At 52.0% G+C, this 27,647-nt stretch overlaps 4 protein-coding genes across 8 annotated transcripts in view; 2 read left to right on the forward strand and 2 right to left on the reverse strand.

Annotated features, from left to right (window-relative positions):
• SGF29 (SAGA complex associated factor 29) overlaps positions 1-27,647 on the forward strand; it is a 209,538-nt gene that overhangs the window by 143,854 nt on the left and 38,037 nt on the right. The window lies entirely within an intron of this gene.
• Positions 1,041-15,089, reverse strand: CLN3 (CLN3 lysosomal/endosomal transmembrane protein, battenin). 5 transcript variants are annotated; one of them, XM_079120056.1, is made up of 18 exons: positions 14,963-15,089; positions 13,740-13,789; positions 12,882-13,027; positions 12,571-12,739; positions 12,355-12,433; positions 10,897-10,993; positions 9,698-9,769; positions 9,260-9,339; positions 9,036-9,121; positions 8,522-8,594; positions 8,292-8,435; positions 6,926-7,038; positions 5,189-5,235; positions 5,041-5,109; positions 4,895-4,950; positions 4,667-4,760; positions 1,498-1,638; positions 1,041-1,399 (listed from the first exon to the last, which is right to left on the reverse strand). In XM_079120056.1, the coding sequence occupies exons 3-18, from the start codon at positions 12,942-12,944 to the stop codon at positions 1,280-1,282; spliced, it is 1,503 nt and encodes a 500-aa protein (XP_078976182.1). In that variant the 5' UTR covers positions 12,945-13,027; positions 13,740-13,789; positions 14,963-15,089; the 3' UTR covers positions 1,041-1,279. The 5 variants fall into 5 exon arrangements, with proteins under 5 accessions (XP_078976182.1, XP_078976181.1, XP_078976183.1 ...); XM_079120055.1 differs by having other exon boundaries at positions 12,882-13,083; XM_079120057.1 differs by lacking the exon at positions 14,963-15,089 and having other exon boundaries at positions 12,571-12,683; positions 12,882-13,083; positions 13,740-14,214.
• Positions 14,599-18,935, forward strand: APOBR (apolipoprotein B receptor). The gene is made up of 4 exons (XM_079120053.1): positions 14,599-14,670; positions 14,982-17,645; positions 17,728-17,993; positions 18,080-18,935. Exons 1-4 carry the CDS (start codon positions 14,614-14,616, stop codon positions 18,147-18,149), a joined length of 3,057 nt encoding a protein of 1,018 aa, XP_078976179.1. The 5' UTR covers positions 14,599-14,613; the 3' UTR covers positions 18,150-18,935.
• Positions 18,845-23,310, reverse strand: IL27 (interleukin 27). Its single transcript, XM_079120059.1, has 5 exons — positions 23,175-23,310; positions 21,073-21,245; positions 20,890-20,988; positions 19,907-20,065; positions 18,845-19,296 (listed from the first exon to the last, which is right to left on the reverse strand). Exons 1-5 carry the CDS (start codon positions 23,203-23,205, stop codon positions 19,027-19,029), a joined length of 732 nt encoding a protein of 243 aa, XP_078976185.1. The 5' UTR covers positions 23,206-23,310; the 3' UTR covers positions 18,845-19,026.

Consider the following 27,647-nt stretch of genomic DNA (forward strand, 5'->3'; position numbering starts at 1 on the left):
TCAAGTGTCCATCAACAAATAGAGGAAAAAAATGCTACATATTCATGGAATGGGATACTATTCTGCTATAAAAAGGAATAAAGTACTACAACATGGAAATAAGTACTGCTATATACAAGGTAAACCTTGGAAAACATTTTAAGACAGGCATGGTTGTGCATGCCTGTCATCCCAGCGGCTTGGGAGGCTGAGGCAGGAGGATCTCGATTTAAGGAGAGCCTCAGCAAATTAGTGAGGCCCTAAGCAACTTAGGGAGATCCTGTCTCTAAATAAAAAATAAAAAGGGATGGGGATGTGGCTCAGTGGTTAAGCATCCCTGGGTTTAATCCCTGGTGCCAAAAAAAAAAACCTTGTGTTGGGAAAAAAATGTTTATAGGTGGAGCCACAGAATGAAAGAATAAACTAATTTAAGTCTCAAAGATTGGGCAGAAGACTGCAATGTTTTCTTTATACACTCATATATACATTTATAACGTACCTATATACACATTTATGTGTGTGTTTCAAAGTGGCCTTATATAATTAAAAAAATTAAATTTGTTCTAATTAGTTATACATGACAGTAGAATGCATTTTGATAAATCATACATAAATGGAGTATAATTTCTCGTTTTTCTGATTGTACACATTGCAGGATCATATCAGTCATACAGTCATACATGCACATGAGGTAATGTCTGTTTCACTCTACTGTCTTTCCTTCCCCCATACCCCTTCCCCTCCCTTCACTCCCCTCTACCTAATCTAAAGTGACTCTATTCTTCCCTAGGGCCCCCCCAACTCCTGCTGTGAATTGGCTTCCACACATCCGAGAAAACATTTGGCCTTTGGGTTTTGGGGTTTGGCTTATTTCCCTTAGCATGATATTCTCCATTTACCAGCAAATGCCATCATTTCATTCTTATTAAAGCTGAGTAATCCTGAGCAAGAGAAGTGAAGCAGGAGGCGTCATAGCACCAGACCTCAAACTATACCACCAACTATAGTAATATAATTTTTATAATACATTTTTTTCAGAAAAGAAAGAATTGCACAAGAAGTCAGTTGATAAAATAGGCATTTATTCAGAGGGCAAGATGCCATGAAGAAACTCCCGAGACCAGCTTGAGAGTGGGAGACGATGGCTGTCCCATGGTCACGGGGAACAGGTCTTAGCACTTCCCACCCTGCAGGCCTGGCGGGGAAGGCCAGGCAGAACTCAGGGATGGGGTCTGGGGCAGGCCTGGCCATCTGACCTGCCCAGAGGTCAGTCTATCCTGGGCTCCAACCAGCTCGAGTGTCAGGGCAGACTGCAGAGGAAGTCATGCAAAGGCAGGGCCAGGACCCCCGACAGGGAGATCCCCAGGGTGTCAGAGATACAGGCGGCTGCCATGGCAAACTCTCGGTGCTGGTCATTGGTCTGGGAGAGCAGAGAGCAGGGGTGAGGCTTCAGTGTTTGGGGTCTCTGCCCTGACTCCCTCAGAGAGACCCCCACAGCCCTCGCCGGCTGGTACTGACCTCCAGAGCAATGTTGTGGAAGGTGTTCACGTAGGCTGCACCCCCCAGGAGCCCCTCATAAAGGATGATCAGGAAGACCATGTAGATGCTTGGCAGGAAGGTCAACAATACATCTGCCAGTAGGAAGGCCAGGTTGAGGCACTGTGGGCACAGACGGAGGAGAGGTGAGTGTGGGACCAGAGCAGGGACAGAGGGAGGCTGGGCATCACATCCAGTAGCCCCCATTTCTGGGACATACTGGACAGAACTGACAGGCCTGAATAAAATCCCAATATTGGGGCTGGGACAGTGGCTCTGTGGTAGAGCGCCTGCCTAACATGAGTGAGGCCCTGGGTTCGATCCTCAGCATCATATAAAAATAAAATACAGGTGGGCTGGGTTGTGGCTCAGTGGTAGAGCACTCCCCTAGCATGTGTGAGGCACTCGGTTCAATTTGCAGCACCACATAAAAATAAAATAAAGGCATTGTGTCTACCTACAACTGAAAGTATTAAAAAAAACCAAAACCCTAAAGAATGAGATCTTTAAAAATAAAATAAAACAAAGGGATTGTGTCCATCTACAACTAAACATATATTTAAAAAAAAAAAAGTTTAAAAAAAAAATCCCAATACCCAGCTGGACCCACAGACTCAGATCCGTCAGGCCTGGGCCCACCCTATGCCCTGTCTCCATCTGCAGGTCCCTCCCCTTTTCCTTTTGCTCCCATCACTCCTGCAGCCTGGACTGCCATCCCACCCTTCCTCGCTTGAATCTCAGCTCCACCAAGATCCAGTCACTCCCACGAGCACCTCCTGCCAAGGGCTCCTTGAACAGAGTGGTCCCCTCCCCACATTTACCGGTCTGAGACCAGAGGCCCAGGGAACACTTGGCAACATGGAGGCATTTCTGATTGTCACAGCTGGGGTGTGCTACTGGCATCAGGTGGGTAGAGGCCAGGGATGCTGCTAAATACCCAACCATGCGCAGGACAGCCCCCCCGCAACAGAGGATTATCCAGTTTTAATGTCCAGAGTGCTGAGGTGGAGAGACCCTTTTAGATGTTCCCACTACTTTTAGGAAACCTCCTTGACCCCCATCTGAGGTGCAGGTCTCTCCTTTGTGCCCCAGTCCATCAGCAGGATCCCTGGGGGCCTTGTTAAATATGCACCATGCAGGCCTCCCCCTAAGAGGTCCTAATTCAGTAAGGGTGAGGTGCATTAAAAAGAACACACCCTGGTAACACTAATGTGCTGGGTAACACCGCAAACCAGTTCTGCAATGGAGTGGCAATAAATGATTTTGAGCCCTAATTCTATGAAGCAGCCTTGGTTAAACATATACCTCAAACCATAAGCTACATGTTTCAGCAGCATCTAGAAGAACCACGAGTCACAAATGTTAATATCACAATTTGGGACCTTGTGGGTACAAGCCCTGAGCTGGCAGCACTACTCAGATAAATAAGGAAGAAGGTTAGAGAATATTTATAAGTTGCTGTCATAATATCAAAGTATAATCTGTTAAAAGTATATTCTGTATCTAGTTATCATTTTTTTTTCTTCTACTGGGATTTGAACCCAGGGGTACTTTACACTGAGTGAGCTACATCCCCGGCCCTTTTGATTTTGAGGCAGGGTCTTGCTAAGTTGCTGAGGCTGGCCTTGAACTTGCAATTCTCCTGCCTCAGCCTTCCAAGTTGCTGGGATTATGGGTGTGTACAATGGTGCCCAACATTTCTTATACTTTAAGGGCAACATGTGTTATGTATCACATTTTTTAGATTTCAGATTTTGGAATACTTGCATAAGATATATCTTTGGAATATGGGACCCATATCTAAACACAAAATTCACTTGTGTTTCAGATAAACTTTATACATATTACCTGAAGGTAATTTGATACAGTATTTCTAATAATTTTGTACAAGAAACAAAATTTCGTGGCACAGAAATTTCTATTTGTGGTTGCATCTCCCTGTTCAAAAAGTAGCAAATTTTGGATACTTACAGTTCCAGATTAGGGATGCTTAGCCTGGAGTGAGTGGAAGGTTTATTTTAACAATTACCTTCACGGGTGCTGGGGTTGTGGCTCAGGGGCAGAGCACTTGCCTGGCATGTGTGAGGCCCTGGGTTCGATTCTTAGCACCACATAAAAATAAATAAAATAAAGGTCCATTGACAACTAAAAAGAACATATTCAAAACAAACAAAAAACAATTACCTTCAGGGATGTAGGTTGCGACTTTGAAATAATGACTGCTGGTCATGTCACACTCCTTTGGTTAGACCATTGCTGAGAACGGTGTGTGTTGCTAAAACTATAGGTGACTCTTTGCCAAGGATAATTGAATTTGGTCACCAGAAATTATTTACTAAAATAAGTAACCAGCCCTTTGACTGCAATATCACCGACTGTATTATAATGAACATCCAGAATGAAAAAACTGTACATTTTCCTATATGTAGAAATATTATTTGAAATTCTGTCTCTTTCCAACAGCTCAGGAATCTGAGGCAGGAGGATCCTGAGTTCAAAGCCAGTCTCAGCAATTTAGCAAGACCCTAAGCAACTTAGCGTGACCCTATCTCAAAATAAAATATAAAAAAGGGCTGGGGATGTGGCTCAGTGGTTAAGCATCCCTGGGTTTAATCCTTAGTACCAAAAAAAGAAATCTTGTCTCTTTGCATGAGGCGTGTATAAATAATCATTGAACAAGTGCCTCTAACTGATGAAAACACAAAACAAAATCTTGTCTTACTGTTCTTCTCATTTCTACTTCTAACAACTAGTGAGAAACAGATGCTGCCCCACATCTGGTTTATTTTTTATTTTCTGTAGTGCTGGAGATCAAACCCAGAGCTTGTCCATGCTAGGCAAATAAGTGCCCTACCACTGAGCTACAGCCCCACTCCTCCACAACTGATTTACAGATGAGGAAAGTGAGGCTCAGAGAGGTTCAGAGACCTGTCCTGAGTCACACAGCTACTGAGTACAGAAGCTGGGATTTGCACACAGGTTTGCCTGGTTCCAGGGGCCACACATTGTACATGGGACCCTTGTGGCCTTTGGTCTCTCTGCTTAGAAATGCTAGTGCACAGTAAACACTTCCTGATGAGGGAGGGAAGCAGCAGGGCCTGAGGAAGCCGGGAGCCAAGGTGGGAGTGGAGGAGGGGAAGGAGCTTGGTACCTGCAGCAGGGCCAGGACCCAGATGAAGCGGATGCGACAGCATCGGAGAGAAGAGCGGGAGGTGAAGACGCCAGCCTGGTACAGCATCTGGTACCTGAGGGGGGTTGCAGGGAGGAGGAAGCCCCTCTGGGTGCCAGCTGGGCAGGGCAGCCCCATCACCCCAGGTACCCACCATCAAGGGGACCTCCCAGCCCACTGTCCCCTGCCACCTTCTGTTCTGCCTCTCACCAGCGATACTGCTGAGCATGACTCAGGGACGTGTTCCGGAAAAACAGAAGCTCAAACTGCAGCAAAGACCAGACAGGAGAGATGGGTGGGGATGCTGGGTCCATCCAAATGCTACTTCCACATCCCTCCCGACACCCCTCACTCACAAGTCCCTGGTTGATAAAATACTCAGCAAAGTAGACCAGCACCAGGGGGATGATGTAGCACAGCAGGCCCTGGAAGAGTTGGAACGTGTAAGCGGAAGGCCCAGGGTGGTCGCCACCCGCAGGCATGCACTGCTGCCACCGCTCAAACCTTGAACACGGTCCATCTTTCCTGGAGGGAGAGGTTCCAGCTGGAGCCTGCAGGGGAGCAGGGAGAGAGGGACAGAGGAAGTCAGAGCGCTGAGGACTCGGCCAACAGTGCCAGTAGCACCAGCCAACACAGCAGTGTGGACACACTTAAGTGACACTACAGTGTACACTTATGTAATGTAGTGCTTAACATGGTGGCACATGCCTGCAATCCCAGCGACTCAGGAGGCTGAGGCTGGAGGCTGACAAGTTTGAGGCCAGCCTGGACAACTTAGTGAGGCCCAGTCTTGAAAAATACAAAGGGCTAGGGATATATATATGACCAGGTTGGTTGGTTGGGTTTTTTTAAAATGTATGTATGTATGTATTTATTTATGTATCTATGTATTTATTTTTTTGTGGTTCTGGGGTAGAACCCAGAGGCACTCAACCATTGAGTTACCTCTAGTCCTACCAACTATCTATCATTTATTTATTTTTGTGGTGCTGGGGATAGAACCCAGAACCTGATGCATGCTAGGCAAGTGCTCTCACTGAGTCACATCCCCAGCGCTTGTCCTTTTTATTTTTCACTCTGAGGTTGATTTTGCTAAGTTGTCCAGGCTGGTCTCAAACTTGTGATCCTCCTGCCTCAGTCTCCTGAATCACTGGGACTGCAGGCAGGTACAATCACTACTTCCTTCCTTTCTTTCTTTTCGGGTTGCTGGGAATTGGACCCAGGGCCTCATGCATGCTAGCCAAGAAGCCTACCACTGAGCTATACCCCCAGCCCTCTTTATTTTTATTTTGAGACAGGGTTCTCACTAAGTTGCCTAGACTGGCAGCAAACTTGCGATTCTCCTACCTCAGCCTCCTGAGTCGCTGGGATTATAGGCATGTGCTACCACATCCAGTTTCGCATTCTATATGACCACAATTTTTTAAAAAAAGACTGGGGTACAGCTTGGTGGTACACCACTTGCCTAGTACATTCTATTCCCAGCACCACACACACACACACACACACACACACACACACACACTCTCTCAAAGTTAACCAGGTGCAATGGTGCCTCAAGTCCAGCTACTCTGGAGGCTGAGGAGAGAGGATTGCTTGAGCCCAGGAGTTTAAGACCAGCCTGGGAAACATATTGGAATCCCATCTCATTAAAAAAAAATAAAATAAAATAAAAACAAAATAAACGTAAACTAGATGAAACCTCTTCATATCTCTGTATACACCTCAACAGATGCCACCCCAGCCTCACTGGCTTTTCTGCTACTAGAGCATCCGAACTCATTCCTACCACAGGGCCACAGCTCCTCATGTTCCCTCTGCCTGGAACCTATTCACCTAGACAGTCTCAGCCCAAACGTCACCTCCTCCAAAAGCCCTTCTCTGAAGAACATTCCCTAAGGGAGAATACCCAATCCTTCCCTGTTTCTCTTCGACTGTCATTGTGACATATCACTATTTTATGTCCTTCCCGTGCTTATCAATCAGTATGTGAAAACTTTTTTTTTGACTCGTTGGTTTGCTTACGAACTGTCTCAGCTCCTCGTCTTGGGCATTCACTGTCCCTGGAGCAGTCAGAATGTCTGGCCCAGCCAGTACTCAGTAAGCAGCTCTTGGACAATGTTTTGACTGGAACCTACCTGATTCCCACCCGCATCCTGCCTTGGCTGTGCCCACTGCAGACAGGAAAAGAGGAAAACCCGAAGACAGAAAGTGACCTCTCGGAGGGCCTGCGTCTCCTACCTGGCTTCAATTCTGAGGTCTCTGTGCCTATGAGGGGCTGCCGAGCTCCAGTGTCTGCCTCGTCTTCTCCTCCAGGGTCCTGGGACTCAGGAGATGTGAGCAACAAGAAATAGCTGAGAGTGAGCAGAATGAAGAAGTCAACGAGCCCCTGTGGGGCTGGAAAGGCCCCCAGAGGTCACTCCTTCCCAGGGTGCACCTGATATTTGTATGCTTCCAAAGGTGAGGAGCTTACCACCTGCAGGAAACCCTGTTCTGTGCTGCAGAGCCCCAATTATGGACACACGCTTCCTTCTTGAGCTGAAATTTGCCTCCTTATACCTACCAAGGTCACTGTTTGCTTGCTGCCTCCCTCCAAGCAGACCGGTCCTGTTTTCCTGTCATCTTTCTCAGGATGCCTCTAGTTATGGCCTATTTCATGTTCACTTTGGCCTAGGCCAGAACTTCCCAAACTTCAGTCACTTATGCTCTGGATTCCTGTTATCTGCTATTTGTACATTCTTCCTATCTGTAAGGTTTTCTTTTTAAAATTTTCTTTAGTTGTAGATGGACACAATACTTTTTTACTTTTATTTATTATTTATTTATGTGGTGCTGAGGATTGAACCCAGCGCCCCACACACGCAAGGCAAGTGCTCCACGACTGACCCACAACCCCACCCCCTATGTGTAAGTTTTTACTTAATGTTTCCTTCACGTTGACTCCTTTTCTCTACCTGGCCTTGTTCTAAGTAAGCTATGAGCTGTGAGGTCACAGGTTCAACTGGCCAGTTACAATTGTTTCCTGATAATTATGAAAGCACACAGAACAAATGAAGTCCACCCTTGAACTACTAGAATCATCTTGGGAACCACACTGTGCTGAATGCTTCACACTTATCAACTTGTGGGAAAGCAAGAACTACTGCCATTTGAAATGGGGAAACTGAGGGTCAGACGGGCAAAGTAACTTGTCCAATGTCACACAGCTAACAAGTGGCAGCTCTGGGACTCCAGACTGGAGTAGTGGTATCCAAAATCTATGCCTGCCAGGATACAAAATCCACACTCCTGCTGGGTGTGGTGTCACACGCCTGTAATCCTAGTGGCTTGGGAGGCTGAGGCAGGAGGGATTGCAAGCTCACAGGAGCCTCAGCAATTTAGCAAGGCCCTAAGCAACTCAGTGAGACCTTGTCTCTAAATAAAATATAAAAAGGGCTGGGGATGTGGCTCAGTGGTTAAGCACTCCTGGTTTCAATTTCTAGTGCAAAAAAAAAAAAAAAAAAATCGATCCATGCTCCCCTCAACAAAAATGTTGGGATCTGAAGACTGGAACTTGATCAAGTCCTCTCTCTCCCATCCCTCTTCCTTCCAGCCCAGGGCTACTCACCTGGCGAGCAGCAGGGCAGGGATCCCCAGCATGGAAAGCAGGGTGTGCTGTGGGGAGAGGCCAGCCTGGGTGAGGCCCAAGTAGGAAAGTGCTCCCAGCAGCCCTGCTCCCCCAGTGCCTGAGGACCACCAGGAGATCACAGCCCTGGGAAGGAGAACACAGGTGCTCTCAGAAGGACTGAAGTCGGTAGGGGGATGGCCTCTGTCCTCACTCCCCGCCATGTTGCTTACCTGGGGTAGAAGGCAGTGAGTGAGAGGAAGGTGACCTCCCCCAGACCTGATGAGATGCTGGCCAGGACCACACCTGGGAGGAGGACAGGCACAGAGTGGACCCAAAGCCCCAGGGCCCTAAGATGCTTGACCATGGCCTTGTCTGCATCAGCTCAGCATCAGTCAGATCCCTTGGACAGAGAAGTAGAGCTAACCCCCTTCTCTGCACGTCCTCTTGCAGAGAACAGTACCCAGTTATCCAGCCAGGAGCAGGGATGACCCCTCCACGTCTCCTCCACCCACCACAGTGGAGTCTGGCAGACTCTGCTCAGCTCAATCTCCATCAATCCTCCCATTTCTCTACCTACCCCTACAAATAGCCCTGCCTCCCATTTCCTGCTTTTGGTAGCCCTAGCAGGCCTCTGTGGGCTGCAGAAATAATCCCTTTCCTCTAGGAAGCCAGGGAGACCACCCGCTACGAATGCCCTGCTGAGGTTCCTCTGGGCCCATTCACTGGACATGGAACTGCACTCACCGCACAGGCTGATTGACACTGAGTGAGAAAAGGCAACCAGGACAAAGCTGCCCGCAGAACAAACCCCACTGAGGAGCACCCGAGGGCTAAGGGCGAATGGAGAAAGGGGAAGTGGAAGGTCAGCCTCCTCCCTTGGCTCTGCAGCCTCCTGCCACCTTCCTTGCCTTCCCTCCTCCCTCCTCTCTGATCACACGAGCCCTTTCTCCAGCCACCCCAACCCAGACCTGTAGGGCAGCAGATGAAGGCCTAGAGGAGCCAGCAGTTTGATGAGGAGGGTGGGAAGGATGTCAGCCAGGAGCACTGCCTGCAACGGGAGAACAGAGTGAGACTCCAGGCTTTCCCGGGGACAATCCTCCCAACCACATGGCCAAGGGAAGTCAGGAGCCAGGCAATGAAACCTGCCACAAATACAGGCTCTGGAGTCAGACAGATCTGGTTCATGTCCCCCGGGTCAAGGTACTCCCATTCTCTGAGCTTCAGTTTCCTCAGCGGGAAAGTGGGGAATGTGTACAGTACCTAGCTTGTAGGACAGGCATGCGGGTTATGAGTCAACATGTGCCACTCATGACAGGAGCCCGGTACGACACTCTCAGTAACTGTGACCGGGACAGTCTCAGCAGTGTGCTAAGGGGTTCGCGGTGGGGGACCAGTCGAGTACTCACAGCTGTGGAGACAGAGTTGCAGTCGAATCGAGATGAACTGTTGTGAGGTATGGGCATCGGGCTTGGGTCTACCTGATGGGAGAGAAGAAAGCTTTACACTCAGGAAGGAAGGTGGGGGACGTGGCCCCAGTTCCAGCTCTGCTCTAATTTGAAAGATGGAACTAAATTCCCTTTTGGATCTACAAGATAAGGCGGTGGTAGCTGCTCTGCTTGGATGGGGCACGTACTTTCAGCTCACTATAGACATGCGGTTCTCAACTGGGGGCAATCCTAATCCCCGGGGAACATTTGTCAATGTCTAGAAACATTATTGGCTGTCCACTTGCTTGTCAGGGGTATGCTACTGGCGTCTAGTGGTCAGAAGCACAGGATGCTGCTAAAATCCTACAAGGCACAGACAAGATGGCCCCACAACCAAGAATCTCCAGCCCCAGGTTATGAAACCCAGCTATAGCCAGGTGTGGTGGTGCATGCCTGTAATCCCAGTGGCTCGGAAGGCTGAGGCAGAAGGATCATGAGTTCAAAGCCAGCCTCAGAAATTTAGTGAGGCCCTAAGTAACTCAACAAGACCCTATCTTGTTTGTTATTTCCACAATCCCACAGTGCTGGGGACTTGAACCCGGGCCTCAAGCATGGGAGGCAGGCACTCTACGAGATAGGCTATAAGGCCTGTGCTAAGACCCTATCTTTAAATGAAAAAAAAAAAAAAGGGGGGGGGGCTAGAGGATGTGGCTCAGTGGTTAAGTGCATCTGAGTTTAATCCCTGGTACCAAAAAAGAAAAAAAAAAAAAGAAACCCAGCCATAAAGTTAGGCATGTTAGTGCATACCTGTAATCCCAGTGACTCAGGAGGCTGAGGCAGGTGGATCACAAGTTCCAGGCCAGCCTCAGTAACTGAGGGAGACCCAGTCTCAAAATAAAATAGAAAGGTCTAAGGGTGTGGCTCAGTGGTTTAAAAATAAGAAAGAAAAGCAAAAGAAACATTGCCATAAACCACAGTCCTTCCACGCTACTTTTGAGTTTGTCAACTTGGCACCTACTGATCTCTTAGGGATCTTCCCTGCCCTGATTGCCTGGGAGACTAGTTCCCTTGCCCCATTGGTCACTTTATTTTGTGAGGGGGGGGGCCTCTGCCCCAGGGTGAGTCCTAATCTTTTTATATGAACTAACCATGGTGGTGGTGGAGAGGGACTCACTTACATGGCTCTGGTTCCCAGAGGCTCTCTCATGTCTAAGGATGTCATGGGCAGCACTGAGCATCACCACGTAAGAGAAGTTGTTGCAAAGGCCCAGGAGCCTGGAATGAGCAGGACAGATCTTCACTTGCTTTAATGCCTGTGATCCTTTCTTACCTATGTCCTTCACCAGATCCCATCTTCTTTCAATGTTGGGTTAGAAATACAGGTTTGGGGATAGGAGACTTGGGTTCACTTCCAAGTTCCCGAGGCCCCTCCCAGAAAGCTATCTTTAACAACTTTTTCTTTTAAGCTCCAAATGTGATTCAGTTCCTGGGCCATTTTCAACCACTGATGCCCTGAAGAACAATAAAAATATCCCAGGGTTTGAAATTCAAAAGACTATTCAGGTCCCAAGTCTGTTACTTCCTTTTCTGTTGCCTCAGTATAACTCATGTATAACATGGGAACATAAATGTCTCACCTGACTACCTCCACAGGGTGCTGTAAAGGTTAAAATAATGCCAAAGGCATCTGTAATCCATAGGGGATCTTCACTTACTTTCATCTCCCAAAGCTGTGCTCAGTGGCAGGGAAAAAAATTGGGCCCAGTGTCAGAGATTTCATGGGTCTTTTTCACAAACTTGTGAAGTGGCTCTTCCTATTTTAATGTTGAGGAAACTGAAGCTCAGAGAAGTTGTCACTCTTCCAAAGATTTACATGGGAAGCCACTTCCAACCCAACCTGCCACCCAAGTCCTCCAAGTTTAACTCATTAAGTCCTACTGTTCCAGATGTGGGACACACAGAAAAACTCAAATTGAGCAAAAACTACTACCATTTATGGTAACTTGGGACATAAATATCATGCTTTTACAGTTCTATTCTTTTGAGAAAGTAGGTAGATAATTATAGCATTTGAAAAGATATATATGAAAGAACATATAAAAGATACATATAACCTCTAGATTATGATTTCCAACCTATTTTAAGGCACCTGGGTCAATTTCATTGAAATATTCAAAGAAATGAAAACTTGTGACTTAATGGGGTAAGCTAATGCTAGTAGTACTTCTCAAGGCTCAGTATCTGAATGCTTCTGGAAGGTACACGGATTACCTTGTAAAAAGTTTTAGCAGTGATCCATTTATTTGAACATGCATTAGGAAAATATTGGTTTTCCACTTGAAGTGGTGGCTCAATTTCTTTCTTTCTTTCTTTCTTTCTTTTTTAATATGTGTATTTTTAAATGTCAAGGCTGAGGCTGAAGAACACGGAGTGATCTTACAGGTGGTACTGAAGATCTGGCCAATAGGTGAAGATGGTAAGTAAATGAGTGAATTTTGGAAAATTCACAGGCAGCTTCAGGGCAAATCAGTTAACTAAATAAATATTTGTAGATTCAGCTTCTTTGTACGGTTCAATTTTTCTCCTCCATTTCCGGCTGCTACATTTCTATTTTAGCTGAACTCTTAGACGCTTACCAAAAGCCCACCGCATTCTTCCAATGCGCACTCTGACGATCCAGCAGAGGGGCTTGGGGCTCAGAGGTGGTTTCCTCCCCTGTGAATTAGAAGAGTGTATGACCCCTCCCACTCGCAGATGCACTACTGCCCCGAGGGCGCCTTCCCCAGACAAGCCAGATTCCAAGCCCCTCGGGTGTTGATGGGGCAGAGGAGGGGGCGGGCCACAATACTCACTCTCGGAATTTGGAAGGCGCCACCTGGAGCCCTCACAGCCTCCCATGGCATCAAGTTCAGATCCCCCGAAGGGTCCAAAGTCAGCGAGTTGGCTCTGACCGGTGGATGAGGGTCTGCGACAGGCGAGACTGGTCAACGCCCCATTGCCCGACCTAGCTCCAGCTGCCTGCTGTATTCGCGCCACACGATCAATCAGAAGAGCCCAGGACTCGATCCGGCCCCCTCCCACTCCGCACCACGCCCCACCGGTCGGACTCCGCCCCCGTCCCCTCTGAAGCAGGGGGGCATGGGGCGGGGGCTAAGGCCTGTACCTTTAAGAACAGCGGAATGTTCCGCACCAAGGAGCCCAGGCAGGTTGGTGGATCACGTGACATCACCCGCAGGTTCCCCCATCACGTATTCGGAGGTCCTCCCTACTTCCGGGTCTTCTTCTTGCCTTCGCTTTCGGTCTTCTCAACTTTAGGGCGTGGGAAAGGTAGAATGCAGGAGAGTCCTGGAACCGCTGGTTTTAAACTGGAGCGGGTGGGAGCCAAGTAGAGCCACGATTACTGGCACAGAAAACCATGACAGAATTCTGCCAGTGCTAGTCATGGCGTGGGCGGCTTCAACTCTTCTCCAGCAGCCTTGGCTTGCCAGGAACAAATATGGCCACCCGCCTTTTTCCCACCTCTCCCCGCGGGACCGGTTCTGGTTCAAAGCAAACAACCAAACTCAGGTCACTCATATTTTAATCTGTTATCCGTACGTATTGTTTTATAAACCTAAAATAAAGATAATAGCCAACTATGAGGATTTTCTGAATTATCTATTGACAGTATCCAAACTCCCATGTTATCCTAGTACCAAAAATATCACAGAAGTATTCCAACTCCTGGTTTTACAGATGAGAAAAACTGAGATACCAGAAGAAAAAGGCTAACGACTGTCACACAACATTCGATCTAAAGGTGACCTTAGAGACCCATTTAGCAATAAGAAATAGCACTGCCTCATTGGGCAGACCGCTGCAGGATTCCTGCTCCATCAGAAGTTCTAAGATTCTAAGTCCTAAGATTCTGATTCTGTGATCTCACCCAACTGCTATAGGAAATTAGGAAAAGTGGGGTTGGGCAGGGGAGCGGGGGAGGAGGCCACTCTACCCAGTCTCAAATAAGGAGTCATTCTCTTACCTTCCTCTAGGTAAAGCAGAATCCTGGCTTTTCTTCATCATGTCCTTCCCCTGTGAAAAACTCTGCTATGGCTTCCAACTGCCTGTGCCCATCTCTAACAGCTCTTTCCCTCCACCAGGACTTCAGACTGCTGTTTGAAATGTGCCCCTTATGATGTGCTTCCCAGATCACTCAACCAATTAGAAATGAGATAGTTCTATCCATGCAGAGTGCTAGAAATTCAGCAGCATTTCGTACATGGCCTCTGCCCTCAAGGAACTCACAGGAGTGTGGGAGGTAGATGCAAATAAGCACAAAACAAAGTTAGTCAAGTCCTTTTTGTAAGAATAACCACGGATGAGGGGATGGGTGGCAGAGCCACCAGTCCAGCCCCTTATCCTCTAAGGAAGCATTAATGACAGGGCAATGGGAAGCCAGAGCTCCCACCAGCCCTTTCTTCACTCCACCTCTCTGTCCCCAGGCAAAACAGGAACAAGAAACCCCAGCTTCCTCTCTCAGAATGGCTGTGGCTTGGGGCAGACGGAAATGGCTGAGGTGTGAATACAAGACCTGAGTCACTAGGCTGCAGTTGCCACATGCCCCCTCCCCCACCCCCAATTCCGAGGTCCCTTGCTCCCACTTCTATTTTTTTTTTTTTCCCCATTTTCACCCTTTGCACTTTAAATGTGCACCTGTGTCCCACAGGTGACGTACACCCATTTCCCCACCTGGGGTGGAGACTGCGGTTGCCCTGGGGAAGGTGGGCAGGGCCTGGGGATGCGTCAGGGAGAGACAGGGGAAGAGGAAGTGTCTTAGGTCCTGGGGAAGACTGGCTTAAGTCTTGGTGGGTGGGGACCGTCATTATCAGCTTTCTGGACACACAGAAACAGACAAGATGGACTTCCTCCGGCTACACCTCCCTGGGCTGCATCAGGCTTTGAGGGGGGCACTGGTGAGAGGGGCAAAGAGATGCCAGAGATTCACCCCATTCCCTATGTCTTCACCTTCCCTCCTTCCTTTGAATCTCTCCTTGGACTACAGATTCCTTTCCCAGGGCCAGGAAGCTTCAATCCCTCTCCTCCAAAGCACATCCACACCCCCAGTCTAGGCCCCTTCTCATTCCTTCTGCAGATCCTGTTCTCCCTGTCTGCCCAGATCCCAAACCCCTCTCCCTTACTGTGGGCTCCTCTGGCCCAGGGTGTCCAGGGAAGGGACCGGGCCTGGCCTTCCCCACATGCCTTTACCTTCACCGCTTTCTTCTAGGATTCCTTCAATGCCTTTTTGTTCTACCTCATGGGAGATGAGGTCCCCACTGTAGAGCAGGAGGCACAGGCAGCCAAAGAACTGAGGGAGGTGGCGGCAGGAAAGCCAGAGAAGACTCGAGAGGAGGAAGCCCAGGAGGCCCTGGAGGGCCTTAGAGATAGCCAAAGCAGGGGTTCTGGAAAGCCAGGAGGGTCTGGAGAGGCTGGAAGACGCCTGGAGGGAAGCTCCGCTGCAGAACAGACCTGGGGTTGGGGAAAAGGCAGCTCCCCCGGGTCCCAAGCAGATGGGCAGGACACTGGGACCTGGGAGGCAGCCAGGGCCTTCAGGGACCAGGAGCCAAGTGCCCCCCTGGAGGCTAGAAAGAAGTCTGAGACAGGGTCCAGGGCTCAGCAAGACAGGAGCAGTCAATCCCAGGACAGACAGGAGTCTAGTGAGCAGGAAGTGAACAGAGGGGAGACGCTGAGAACCTGGGAACAAGAGGAGGAGGAGGAGGAGGAGGAAGAGGTCAGGGCAACAGAGCCAGGGATGGCCAGGGGGGTGGAGTCAGAGTGGACCTGGCACAGAAAGCCTGAGGTGAAGGCTGGCGCTGATGGCCAGAAGGTGGCAGGGAACAGTGGGGAGACAGAGCAAGTGGTTTTGGAGGCAGAAACTGAAGGGTCTGGGACCAGAGGGCCTGGGAAGGAAGGAGAGGGGTTGGTAGTGGTGAGGAGTGGCCAAAGCATAAGGACCCAGGGGACAGGGGTAGAGTCTGAGGACTGGGCAACCTTGGGCAGAGAAGAGGCCAGAATAACCTCCTCAGGCAGGGAGGAGGTCTGGACAGACTTAGCCAGGGAAGAGGCTGACCTCCCAGGAGTCAGGGGGACAGAATATGGGCCAGTCTCAGGAGAAAGGATTCCAGAAGCTACTGGGAAAGTCTGTGTCCTAGACAAGGCCACCAAGGAAGTTCAAGAAAAGGAAGTGAAGAGAGAGACTGAAGTGAAGCTTTTCCGCAGACAGACCCAGGCCTTGGGCACCGAGGAAAGAGAAGAGGCAGCTGAAGGCCAGACAGCAGAGAGGGAGGCTGCAGAAGGCCAGGAGTCAGAGGAGGAGGCAGGGGAGGGCTTTGAAGGGGAGATCAATCAGCATGGGAAAGAGGCCAAGGGGAGGCAAAACTTGCAGTTCAGGGCCAATGGAGTGGGTCTGGAGGAGGAGGTGCACGCAGAGGAGGGCCGGGCGGAGGAAGGGAGTTGTCTGGCTTCAGAGGCTGAGCTGACCCTGGACAAAGAGGCTCGAGATGATTCTGACTTGGAGGCAGTCCCAGAGGCCAGGTCTGATGAGTTTGTGGAGGAGAGAAGTAAGGAGGCTCAGAGGAGCCAAGAAGTGTTGGAGGAGGAGTGGGATGACCTCAAACACAGAGTCACTGAAGACCAGGAACATGAGCTAATGGGAGGTGTCCTGACCCCAACAGAGCAACCTGAGGAAGAACTGGGGTTTTGGGAAGAACTCGGTAGAGTTTCAGACCTGAGAAAAGAAGAGATGGAGAGGAGACTGGAGGAGTGTTATAGGTACACGGGGTCTGTGGATCCTGAGGTCCCTGCAGGAGAAGCCTGGGGAAACCAGAGGAGAAGGGACAGGGGAAGTAGAAATTCCCAGGAGGTAAAAACAGATGCTGAAGATGGGAAGGAAGAGGCTACAGGAGGCCAGGCATTGGAGGCCAAGGCCAATGGAGATTGGGAGTCTGAACTGCCAGAGATCCAAAGATGTGTGACAGAGGAGGGGGAGGCCTTTGTAGCAGAAAACCAGGAACTGCAGGGAAGACCAGGGGAAGAGGCAGGGATAGGCCAGTCACTGGAACAATCAGAGGCCAGAGAAACTGAGGATAGCAAAGTGGAGGCCTCAGTACCATGGGAGGCAGACCTAACATCCAGGGGAGGCTGGAGGCTGCAGGAGGCAGCTCTGGGTCTCCAGGACCATGAGGACACACAGACCAATTCTTTGGTTCCTGAGATTGTGGAGGATGAGGCAGTTCTGGTTGTAAGGGCTGCTGGGACTGAGGAAGGGTCAGAATGGGAAGCTGGGGCAGTTTGGGTAGGGGAGTATGGGAGAGAGGAGGCTGAGGGGGAAGCAGAGCTGGTGGAAGCTGCAGGGGGAGAGAACGGAGATGGGCAGGATTTTGGTCTAGAGGCCTCAGCAGAAGAGGAGATGACTGGCAGAGCTGGTGAAGGAGAGGCTTTAGAGGCCAGGGAAGGAGAGCTGGCAGAGGTGGGGGGACCTGCAGTGGCAGAAGAAGAAGGTGGTGCGATGGAGGACTTTATCTCAGGCCCCCAGGCAGCAAGAGCAGAGGATGCTGTAGCCATAGCGGAGGCAGAGGGGCTCCCAGGTGAGCAGCCGCTGTTGGAAGAAGAGGCTGGGGCATGGCAAGCTAGAGAGCAGAGGAAAGACGGTGAGGGGCAGCGTGGGGACCACCACCCTGAGGGAGAAGCACAAAGGCTGCTGGATATGGAGGACACTGGAACTGGAGGCCAGAGGCCAGAGGCCAAGGAGACTGATCCAGAAGGCCTGGAGGATGTCCAAGACCAGGAGGGGCAGCCGACACAACGGGCCCTTGTGGAGGCCCTGCCTGGACCCTCAGAGACTGAGGCTGCAGGAAGTGCCCAAGGGGACACTCACAGCAGCTGGTGTGAGGTGAGGGCTCTGGTGGGGTCCAGCATGGGACAAGCTGAATCTAGAAGCCAGCCCACAGAACTCTCTGTCCCCTTCCTTGCAGGCCCTGCTCCCTGGGTCCCCCCTGGACGTCTCTGTCCCGAGGAGCCGTGTACTCCTCTCACGAAGCTCCTCACAGCGGCGTTCTCGGCCCTCTTTCCGGCGGACCCTTGCCCCTGAGCAGCCAGAGGACCCTCCCAGCCCCCAGCCCGAGGAGGGACTGTCAGACCCTGAGCAGAGACCACTCCAGCTGGAGGAGACCCCAGAGCCAAGCCCCCCAAGGCCTGAAGGGACCCCAGTACCAGCCAGGAGAAAGCCTCTGGGACACGGGTAGGCACCAGGGCACTGCGCTGGGGTAGGGAGGAGGCTGTGGGCCTCTGAGGACCACCTTGCACGCGCCTGTCTTCCACCTCCAGGTTTGGCCTCGCACACCCAGGCATGATGCAGGAGCTACAAGCCCGACTGGGTCGGCCGAAGCCCCAGTGATTGAGACTTGATCCTGCTGAGCCAGGCTGTGAGAGTCACCAGGCTCCCCTGGGCCCTGTTCACCCTGACTCTGCCACCTGGATGCATTCTTCCCACTCTCTGGGCCTGGGTTTCTTGGTGTGTCATTCATAGAGTGAACATAACCAGATGTCTGTGAAGAACATGAACTTCAAGAATCTGACTCTCCAGTGCAGACTGTAGACACCTGTGCCACTGGGTGGCTCCAACTCTCAGGAGTTCCTGTCCTGGTTACCTCCCCAACTTGTCTCAGCCACTCAAAAGACTGCAAGAAAAACTGGGGCTATGGAGACTTCTCCCGCGTCCTTCCCTCTAAGACCCCTTCGGGTCCCAACCATTCCCAGGCCCCTCAGAGAGCCGTGTAGGAGTAACACCTCTGGGGTGGAAGCCCACCCAAAGGAAAGAGGTCTGGAGGGCCTGGGAACGCGAATTGGTTTCAAAGATCGATCAGCAGCAGGTCAGCTGCCTTGAGTTTCCAGACCGATAGCTCAGTCTCAGAACTCTGCTGGTTGCTATGGTAACTGCTAGTTGAGCAGGTCACAGTGGGGGAAGGTGGACTAGGACCCCCAAAAACGAATGAACAGAGAGGGGGTTCTGGGTAACCGGAGGCTGCCAGCTCCATTTCAGGCCCTTTGGGTGTTTGACACCCCTTCTGTGAAAAGATATTGAAGCAGAGAGAGGGTGAGAGGGCTTTATTAGGCACCGGTGTGCCAAGGATGAAACAATAAATAGACTGTCATCTCCCTAGACAACAAATAAATATCCAAGAAATAAATATCTCGCAAGGACTGGAGGGGCTTTAAGTTATTGGGCAGGGTCTGAAGCTAGTCCTGAAGTCCTAAAGAGTGAGGGAAGGGGACTAAAAGATTGCTCCATCAGGGCTGGGGTCTGGGTGTTGAGAGCCCCAGCCCAGACCTGGGTGGCCGGCCTTGGACAGCAGCAGCAAGTCCCGCACAGCCCGGGACAAGACCACCTCCAGGGAGCGCAGCAGCTGGTAGGTGTAGAGCAGCCGGGGCCAGGACACCTGGGCTGACACTGGTGCGGGGTCCCCTGGAGCCCCTGGCAGCAGCCCATACCCCTCCTCCTCTTCCTCCTCCTCCTCAGGCAGGTTGAATCCTGCAGCCAGCACCTGTGAAGAGAGACCCACAGCCCCGACAGTGGCACAGTGGCCAGGCAGAGACCCTGAGCAAATCTTCATTCCTTATTTGAACCCAGTGGCTTGATGACATCAGGCCCCTGGATCCCCCTGCTTCAGATTTTCCATGTCCTCATCTCACATGTCTTAACCTGACTTTTTTGATTTAAGAAGATGGAAGTTTTGGAATAAGAGGATGCTCACCAAGCTGGGTTGCCCTGTGGATGGGTTGGGATTCTGGAAGTTCCTCTCTGCTATTTGGATCGTGTCCAGATCAGAAATGGTGGGGAGTGGCACAGCTAGTTTCTCTGCTGCTTGTGTTTTCCATTTCTTTTTTATTAAGACTGAAATTTCTCTTGCCCTTAGAAATGTTCAGGGGGATCTGGGTGACGTCAGAATCACAGGGAGAAGGGCTCTTATCTCACTAGAGACCAACCCCCAAAAGAAGACACACACTCCTACACATTCTTGCACACTTGCTTTGAGGAACATCTCCCCCCAGATCACCCAACTTGAGGTCAGGGGGTGTTTTTTAAAGGGAACCAATGAGCCTCAGTTTTGTGCATTGGTCTCGGGGGTCAAAGAGGGTGGGTGGGCACTCTACCTGGAAGCGGAAGTGCCACTGCAGGTCCCGGAGATCCAGCCGCATGGCCCACAGCTGTGTCCTTTCTGAGCTGGTCCAGCCCCCCTGGCTCCCCAGTCCTCCCAGCAGGTCATGGAAGGGCCGGAGCATTATGGAGAGGAAGCAGAGTCGCTCTGGGTCCTATTGAAGGGAGGGGCAAAGGGTAGGTCAAGGACGACCCTGTCAAACCCAGCCCCGCATCCGTCCCACGCGCCTGTCCATCCTTGCGTGGTTTTGTTGTTTTAGTTGTTGAGGAACCTTTATTTTATTTATATATCTGTGGAGCTGGGAATCGAACCCGGTGCCTCACACATACCAGGCACGCGCTCTGCCACTGAGCCACAACCCCAGCTCCCTCGGGTTTTTGTCCTCAACCTCATCTCCATCCCCACTTCCTTCCTGTGTTCATCAGATTTCCCTTCTCCAGGTCTCTGACCTGTTTCCCACTTCCTTTTCCTGTCCTATGCTGCACCCCTCTGACCCCATGCCTGTCCCTGTCACTCTGCACCTGCCTTTTGGTTCCATCCCTCCACCCTCCCATCCTGTCTCCTCCCTATTTCCAACCTCTTTCCCACCCTCATTCCCATGCCGGGTCCCAACTCCGTCCTTCCTCCATACACATTCTCACCATCTTCCCATCCCATCTCACCCCGTTCCCACCAGCCCTCCTCATCCCTTCTCCATCCCCCACCTGATTTTTGCCCTCATCCTCACCTCTAACCAACCTTTCTTCTCTTCCCATCCCCGCAACACCAACTCCATCCCGCTCATTCCCTCTCCACTCCATTACCCTCCCGACCCTTTCCCTCTTCCTAACCCCATTTTCAAATCTCTGGTTCATCTTTATATCCAACCACACACTCAGCCTCTTCCACGTTCTATCCTCAAATCAACCCCCAACTTGTCTCTGTGTTCATCTGCCTATCGCCAGCTTCCCGGCCCCGCCCCAACAGCCCTTCACTCACAGAGAGGTGGCGCCAGGCCTGGAAGTTCAGGGAAACATTGGGGAGCTGCTCTCCCAGGGGCAGCAGGTCCAGCCTCACTCCTGGCAGATGAGATTCGGCCTGTAGGGCAAAGTCTGTTAGTGGTGGCCCACAGGGATTGGGGGTCTCCTCATCCCTGGAGCCAGCTGCATTGGGGAAACTCACAAAACGGTGGGCCTGGCCCCGGACATCGGAGAGCAGCTTCCTGGCGAGATGCAGGCTGACTGTGAACTCCCTGTGCAGCTCCTGCAGGCTTAGGGGGGCCCTCCCTGGGGGCCTTGGGAATCCCCAGACACCAGCTTGCACCAGGAGCAAGGAGAGCAGTAACAGGCTGAGCCCTGGTGAGACAAGGAAGGGGAGCAAGATGTGGCGTGGGAAGAACTTAGAGAAGAAAGGGCATGTGCCTTTTCTGAGCCTGCGCAATGTGCAAGCACTTCGTGGGAACTTACTCAGGTATCTTCAAACCGCCCCTCCCAACCTCAAGGGGACCACGGAGGCCACCATTTGGAGTCTGCACAGAGTGCCCATTTTTGCAAGCAGACCTGAGGCTGGGTCTTGGCTCCCCACTAGCTCCCCTGGCCTGTTTTGAGTGGCACAACTGTCTGTGGCAGCCTGGTTGCGGGTATTCTTTCCATTCTGCAGAGGAGGAACCAGAGGCTCAGTGGAGGTGACTGGCCTGACTGAGTTGAGAGAGCCAGAGGGAGGGGGAGCCAGGGCTGGATTCCAGCTCTGTCCAGACACAGAGCCCACGTGCTTTCCCCAGGGAACTCAGAGGAGGCAGCTACCTGCCCCAGGAATGGGGACTGACTGTTCTGCCAAGGATTCCTTGGGCTCAGCCAGGTGACTCTGATGCCTTCAACTGGCCACTAGGGTCCCAGGGATGGCATGGTCAGTGGTTCTATCCCAAGTGGTAAGTCCTCCTCCAAGGCGGGGTGTCGTTCTGCAGCAGAGCCCATCTGGGGAAATCTGCAGCGTGGGAGTTGGAAGGACAGGGGTTCTGGGAGGGGAGGGGGTCTGAACTGGGAGGGGGGCTCTGTTTCTCCTGGTCGTCCCTCGAGTGAGTCGCCTCTCCTTTCTATGCAGATACCCATCTGCAAAGTGGGGGTCAGACCGGTTGGCTTCAGAGGGTGCTTCAAACCCTGTTTTCCTGGAAAGGGGGATGAGGGGCCACGGATGTGAGCCCTGGGAAGAGGACAGTGTTCAGTGGTTTCTCCCTTGGGGTGAGGAAATCTAGCCACCACGAAGTTACACAATTCCCCTTGAAACTCAAACCAAAACTGAACCCCAGTCCATCCCTGATCTTGCTGCTCTCCAGGCCCCTTAATCTCTAATCTCTGTGCTCTGCTCCTCAAAGCGCTTCTCAGCAAAGGGTAAGGGAAGTTTCTGGACCATCCACTTCCGCCCATGGACTTCCAGAGGGTGTGGGCCATGCCTAAGATCTCTGGCGTTCTGGCTCCCTGGCTTGGGGGCCACTCTGACCCTATGGCATTCTGGAGACCCATGACAGAATAGGCTTCTTCCTAACTCTGTTGGGGGCAGAGTGGATACCCCCAGGTCCTTGTGGCTATTGCCTATCCAGGTTGATATATATGTGTCACCTGTACTTACCCCTCTTCCTGTCTGAGCTCTAGAGTCCCCAGCCGTTCCCTACCCTTGTATCCAGTCCTGGGTTCTTGGCTCTGGCCTTTGAAGGCTCTCTCCTCATCCTCAAGCCTTTGGCCCTACCTGAGATACCACCGTCTCCTCTGCTTACTGCTCTGGGACCAGCCCCTGAATGCTTTAGCCACTAACTGCAGATGGGACCTCCTTCCGACCTTTGAACTGAAGACTTTGGGCCCGTTGGGCTGCTCGCTCCTCAGCTTCAGCCTCACATGAGCGTTGTGCCAGCTCATCTGCTGCTCTTGCTCTGACCCACCTCAGTGCTCAGTCTCAGCCATACCATCTGGCTCTGGCTCATTGACTTCAAACTCATCATTTATCTGCCTCGTCCTGGTCCTGGTCAATTTGGCTGTCCAATCCTTCCCATTCATGCCAGCAAAACTGTCCCATCCTGTGCCCTGCCCCCACCCCCCACCCTCCCACCGCAGGTCCCCCACCTCATTCATGCCATGGTCAGTCCTGGACACCAGCTAGCTGGGTCCTTGGTCTTGGCTAAGTGGTTGCCCCCGTGCCATGGATCCTGTCCACACCCGTCAGGCCTTCCCATCCTCTGCCCCGTCTCCACCAAGCCTCCCACCCCTCCGCTTCAGCCCTGGCCTCCCACTCACGCCAGCCAAGGTTGCCTGCCGTCTGGCCCATGTCAGGGCCCAGCCTCTTTGTCCAGCCATCTCCTGGGTAGGGGGAGTCTTATACTGGGGGCTGCACCTGGTTTCGCTTTCCGTCCCACTTGTACTTTCAACTTTGTATTCGCTTTTCGCCACCCCTTGCTAAAATAGGGAAATGTGATTTCCCTTCCCAGAGGGGGTGGGAGGCACGGGGGATGGCGGGAAGTTGGGGTTTCCGACAGTCTGGGCTCCTGGCTCTCACGTTCTAGCTTTTTCCTCAATTCCCCCCTCTTGGGCATGCTGTCCAGCTCTATTTGTTGGTGGGCCCCAGGGACTCAAACCCCCTCCTGCTTCTCTGCTCTGTCACCATCATCTGGGAGCCGTCACCCATCCACTGTCCTTCAAAAGATGGATGGCCAGGTAAGGGGACTGCCCGCCAGAGGGGACTTGGGGTTCTGAGTCATCCTCATCCTTTCTAGTTTACCAGATGGCTGAGGGGGGTGTATGGGGGGTGGGGAAGAGAGAGAGAGAGGTGCGCATCAGATCTAAATGGTGGCTGGGATGAGTGTTGGTATGGGGTGGTCTGAGGACATCAGGGATGGCATAACCAGGGTCAGGATGGATGAGACTCAGGCCCAAGAACATGTCTGGGACCAGGACTGGCTCCATTCAGGGTCAAGGGCTCAGTCTGGTCAGAATCAGATATAGGATTAAAGCCCCAACTGTATCTAGGGTCAGGACTTAGTCTAGGTTGATCTCTGAATCTACTTTGGGCCCCATATCCTGGCTCTGTCTGTGTTTGGGGTCAGAGCTATCCATGTCCTGGGGCTCTGCTCTGTTCCGGCATGGGCTTGTTTAGGGTCAGAAATCCATCTATGGGCGAGGATCAGGGCTCAGCCCGAGGCCAGGGTGGGCTTGTGTGAGGTCAGGATCAGGGCGCTGCCAGAAACCACAAGAATCCCCGAGCTTCTTCGGGGCTGGGCTACATCAAGCAGGGTTCTCCTTTCCAGCATAGCCCCACCCTCAGCCACACCCTGGATTTCCCATCTTCAGGGAGGGGATGGGGGTTTCTTGGTCTTCCCTGAGACCCACCGCTGCCGCTTTCCTTTTAGGACTTGTGGGGTTTCCCTGCCCGGTCCCTGCTAATGAGACAGAAACCAAGGGGGCTTCCCCTTCCCACACCCTGTCTCCTAAGCTCTGCTTGGGCACTGCCCCCAGGGCTGCTTGAAGGACCTTGTGCCAGGGGTAGGGGGGAACCAGTGGCTGCCCTGGGAGCTGTCTAGAGGGTTCCTGGGGGAGGAGAAGGAAACCGAGCTGGAGCGTCCCTGGTCAGGCAGGTTTCCTTGCAGCGCCCCCCAGTGGTAGCAGCTCATTCCTCCATTTCCCACGCAGCTGGGGCTCCCCTGGTACAGGGCTGGGGGCATAAATCTCAAGGAGGATGGTAAGGACCGACCAAGGACTGACTGGCCATCCATGCATTCCCCAGTCCTTCCTGTCACTCTGGAGGCATGGCCGCTCCTCTTACCCGCTTGAGCATGCGGTCCTCCCTTCCACTCTCCACCACCCCTCCCTGCGAGACTGCCACTGCACTTCTCAAATCTTTTTGTGTTGGTTTGTTTGTTTGGTACCGGGGATTGAACCCAGGGATGCTTTACCACTCAGCCACATCCTCAGCCCTTCTCATATGTATATATTTTTGAGACAGGGTCTCACCAAGTGACTCAGGGTCTCACTAAATTGCCGAGGCTGGCCTGGAACTTATGATCCTCCTGCCTCAGCCTCCCAGGTTGCTGGGATTATCTGTGTGAACCACCATGGCTGGCCACTTCTTAAATCTTGCACCCCCTCTCCCCATCTCTGATGACAGTCTCCTGGGTCCCTGTCCCTTGCTGCTTCCCTCCAGCCTCACCCCATCCTCTCCCTGTTCTAGCTCTGGTGACTCTGCAGTCAAGGTTGAAAACTCAGGTTTGCCTTTGCAAAGTTGCTCTCTCTGCTAGAACTGCCTTCTTGATGGTTCCCTCTCCCCAGCCTTCCCTGCACACATAGCCTGGTGTCACTGGCCTCCCCGATAAATGGCTCATGCTTCTTGCCACACGTCTTGTCTCAAGTGGATCTTGCACGAGCTCTGTCTTGCCCACTTTGCCCTCACTCCAGCCATGCTGCTTTCCTCCTAGAACATCAAGCCCCCTCCAGCCTCAGGCCTGTATTCACACTTGCTACTCCTTCCGTCTGGAACATTCTTCTAGACATCTGCAAAGTTCACCCTCTCCTGTCCCTGCTCCACTATCACCTTCCCAAATGGGACCTTCACCAACCACCCTATGAAGAAATGCAGACTTGCTACATTCTAACCCCTCTCTCCATTTTCTACCTAGCATATTTTTGATATCTAATGTTTGTCTTCTTATTTTGTGTCGTGACTGGGTTCCAGAAGTGTGGGAATTTGTGCCTTTTCAGTGCAGTGATGTGTCCCCAGAAGCCAAGGATAGGAGGCACTTAATAAATCATTGTCAAACAAATGTGTTTCCGCCACAAACGTCTGATCCAGGTTCTGGCGATGTGGCTGGCGACATCTAAGTCATCGGGAAGGAGCAGCAGGACCACAACTAGCCTGAGCCCTGAGGTCACGTCGGACTTCTGCTCCTGCCCAGGCTTGGACCTCTTGCTACAGGGACGGAAAGGAGCCCCTGGGATGCTGGACATGGCCCTAGGGTAGAGCAGATCCTTGGCAAGTACTCAGAGGGTCACTGAAAGCAGTGGCAGCCTCGGTTCATATTTTTGGAGGATGGGTCCAGACTAGTCTCTGGCTACCTGAGCCTCCATTTCCATAAGTTGGTCTCGGGTGATGTATTGTGACTTGGGCTGGATCCAGTGGACAAAGAGGGGGATGTGGTGAGAGGTGAGAACTGATAGGAAGGAAACCAGGAAGCCTGGGGTGTGGGCTCTGGTGTGGAGCCAGCCCTGCTGATAACCTCAGGTGAGTCATTGGCCTGCCCTGGACCTCAGTGTCCTCATGGAAATGTGACAATGATCTTTGAGGGCTGCCACTATGATTATGTAGAGAAACTAAAATCTGGGTGGTGAAATAAGAAAACAACCATCTAGCCAAGCACAGTGGCACAGGCCTATAATCCCAGCGACTCAGGAGGCTGAGGCAGGAGGATTGCAAGTTCGAGGCTAGCCTCAGCCACTTAGTGAGATCCTGTGTCAAAATAAAAAAATAAGGAGGGGCTGGGGCTGTAGCTCAGTGGTAAAGCACCCCTAGTTAAAAACAAAACAACAACACAGAAAAACCATCCATGAGAGTTTCTGGTTCTTTTCTGAGCCCTGTGGGGGCCTCCAGATGCTTCAGGATGGCCTGGGGGGATGGGGGGTTTTGTTCAAGACACACAGCAGGTCCAGGACTGAATGAAGACTGGAACTCCTTTTGGTTTGGGCGAGGGAGGGAAATCCCTACACTCTCTGATGTCAGCTCTAAGGTTTGGAGCGAACCCTCAGCAAAACCAAGACAACCAAGATGGCCAAGACGGCTTGGGGTGGAGGCAGGGAGGTAGGGGGTATCTGGAGCTGGGCCTCAGCTGGAGGCTTCCAAGCCCAGGTGGTGAGACCCTGGGGGTAGGACAACTCCCTCCCACAGGAGAGGGGTGGTGGGTGAGGCCCAAAGCCCCTCCCTTGGTACACACTCACCTGTGCCATCGTCCCTGCACGCCCTACTGCCCACCTGGTTGGTTTTCTTCTTTTGGTTGTTATCGTTGCTGGGATGGAACCCAGGGCCTCGTGCTGCTAGGCGGGGGCTCTGCCGCTGAGCCCCACCCACCCCACAGGATGTCCTCTGCAGTTATCCTCAGAGCATCAGCAAGGCCTTGGGTGTCCAGCTGGTCTGGTCCACCTGGAGGGCTGCTCTAAATGTGGTGTCTGCCCTGGGACGTGCGGCCCTTTCCCTGTGGGGGTGCTTGTGCCTGCTACTCTCCAGCCATGGCCGGCACCTGGGGAGGGCTGGAGGAAGGCGGCAGCGGGGAGTGCTCTTCACCCCAAGCAGAGGCCCATCGCTGGGTGTCCAATGGCAGTGACACGCAGCAGGGCCGGAAGGACTGAGCGACCAGAAGCAGAAGAGGAAGGCCAGGTCTGCAGAGCATGGAGAAGGAAGCCCAGGCATCCAGGGCTGCAGAAGAGAAACACCAGCCTTGGAAGGAGGCGTTCTGGTGCAAGTCCCAGCGACGCTCTGCCCTTCCCGGGTGCACCCTCCTGGTCAAGGCTAGAGTCCAACACTGTACCTCAGTTTCCCCATTGTGTAATGAGGCCCACACTCCCATCCCTGGCCTGGCTCAGTCCAGGCATGAAGATGAACTTGGGAAGGGTCAGGGCCTTGGCTGGGAAGTCAAACAGACCTTCATTCCTACTTTCGGAGCTTCAGTGTGACTTTGGTCATGGCATGGAACTCCCTGTGCTTGGCTCATCTACCAGGTGACGAGGCCA

The sequence above is a fragment of the Sciurus vulgaris genome (assembly GCF_902686455.1).
Source record: "Sciurus vulgaris genome assembly, chromosome: 18".
Lineage (NCBI taxonomy): Eukaryota > Metazoa > Chordata > Mammalia > Rodentia > Sciuridae > Sciurus > Sciurus vulgaris.

What these genes read in the sequence shown, in the direction of transcription:
- CLN3 (XM_079120056.1), bottom strand. Translation starts at nt 12,944, where the DNA reads ATGTCACGTGATCCACCAACCTGCCTGGGCTCCTTGGTGCGGAACATT. An exon ending in AGTGTCAATCAGCCTGTGCG is followed by an intron (nt 8,595 to 9,035) that starts GTGAGTGCAGTT and finishes TCCTCCTCCCAG; the next exon opens with GTGTGGTCCTGGCCAGCATC. An exon ending in CATGCTCAGCAGTATCGCTG is followed by an intron (nt 4,761 to 4,894) that starts GTGAGAGGCAGA and finishes AACCCCCCTCAG; the next exon opens with GTACCAGATGCTGTACCAGG.
- APOBR (XM_079120053.1), top strand. Translation starts at nt 14,614, where the DNA reads ATGGACTTCCTCCGGCTACACCTCCCTGGGCTGCATCAGGCTTTGAGG. An exon ending in CTCACAGCAGCTGGTGTGAG is followed by an intron (nt 17,646 to 17,727) that starts GTGAGGGCTCTG and finishes CCTTCCTTGCAG; the next exon opens with GCCCTGCTCCCTGGGTCCCC. An exon ending in AGAAAGCCTCTGGGACACGG is followed by an intron (nt 17,994 to 18,079) that starts GTAGGCACCAGG and finishes TTCCACCTCCAG; the next exon opens with GTTTGGCCTCGCACACCCAG.
- IL27 (XM_079120059.1), bottom strand. Translation starts at nt 23,205, where the DNA reads ATGGGCCAGACGGCAGGCAACCTTGGCTGGC. An exon ending in GGCAGGCAACCTTGGCTGGC is followed by an intron (nt 21,246 to 23,174) that starts GTGAGTGGGAGG and finishes TTGTCTCACCAG; the next exon opens with GGCTCAGCCTGTTACTGCTC. An exon ending in AGGCCTGGCGCCACCTCTCT is followed by an intron (nt 20,066 to 20,889) that starts GTGAGTGAAGGG and finishes TCCCTTCAATAG; the next exon opens with GACCCAGAGCGACTCTGCTT.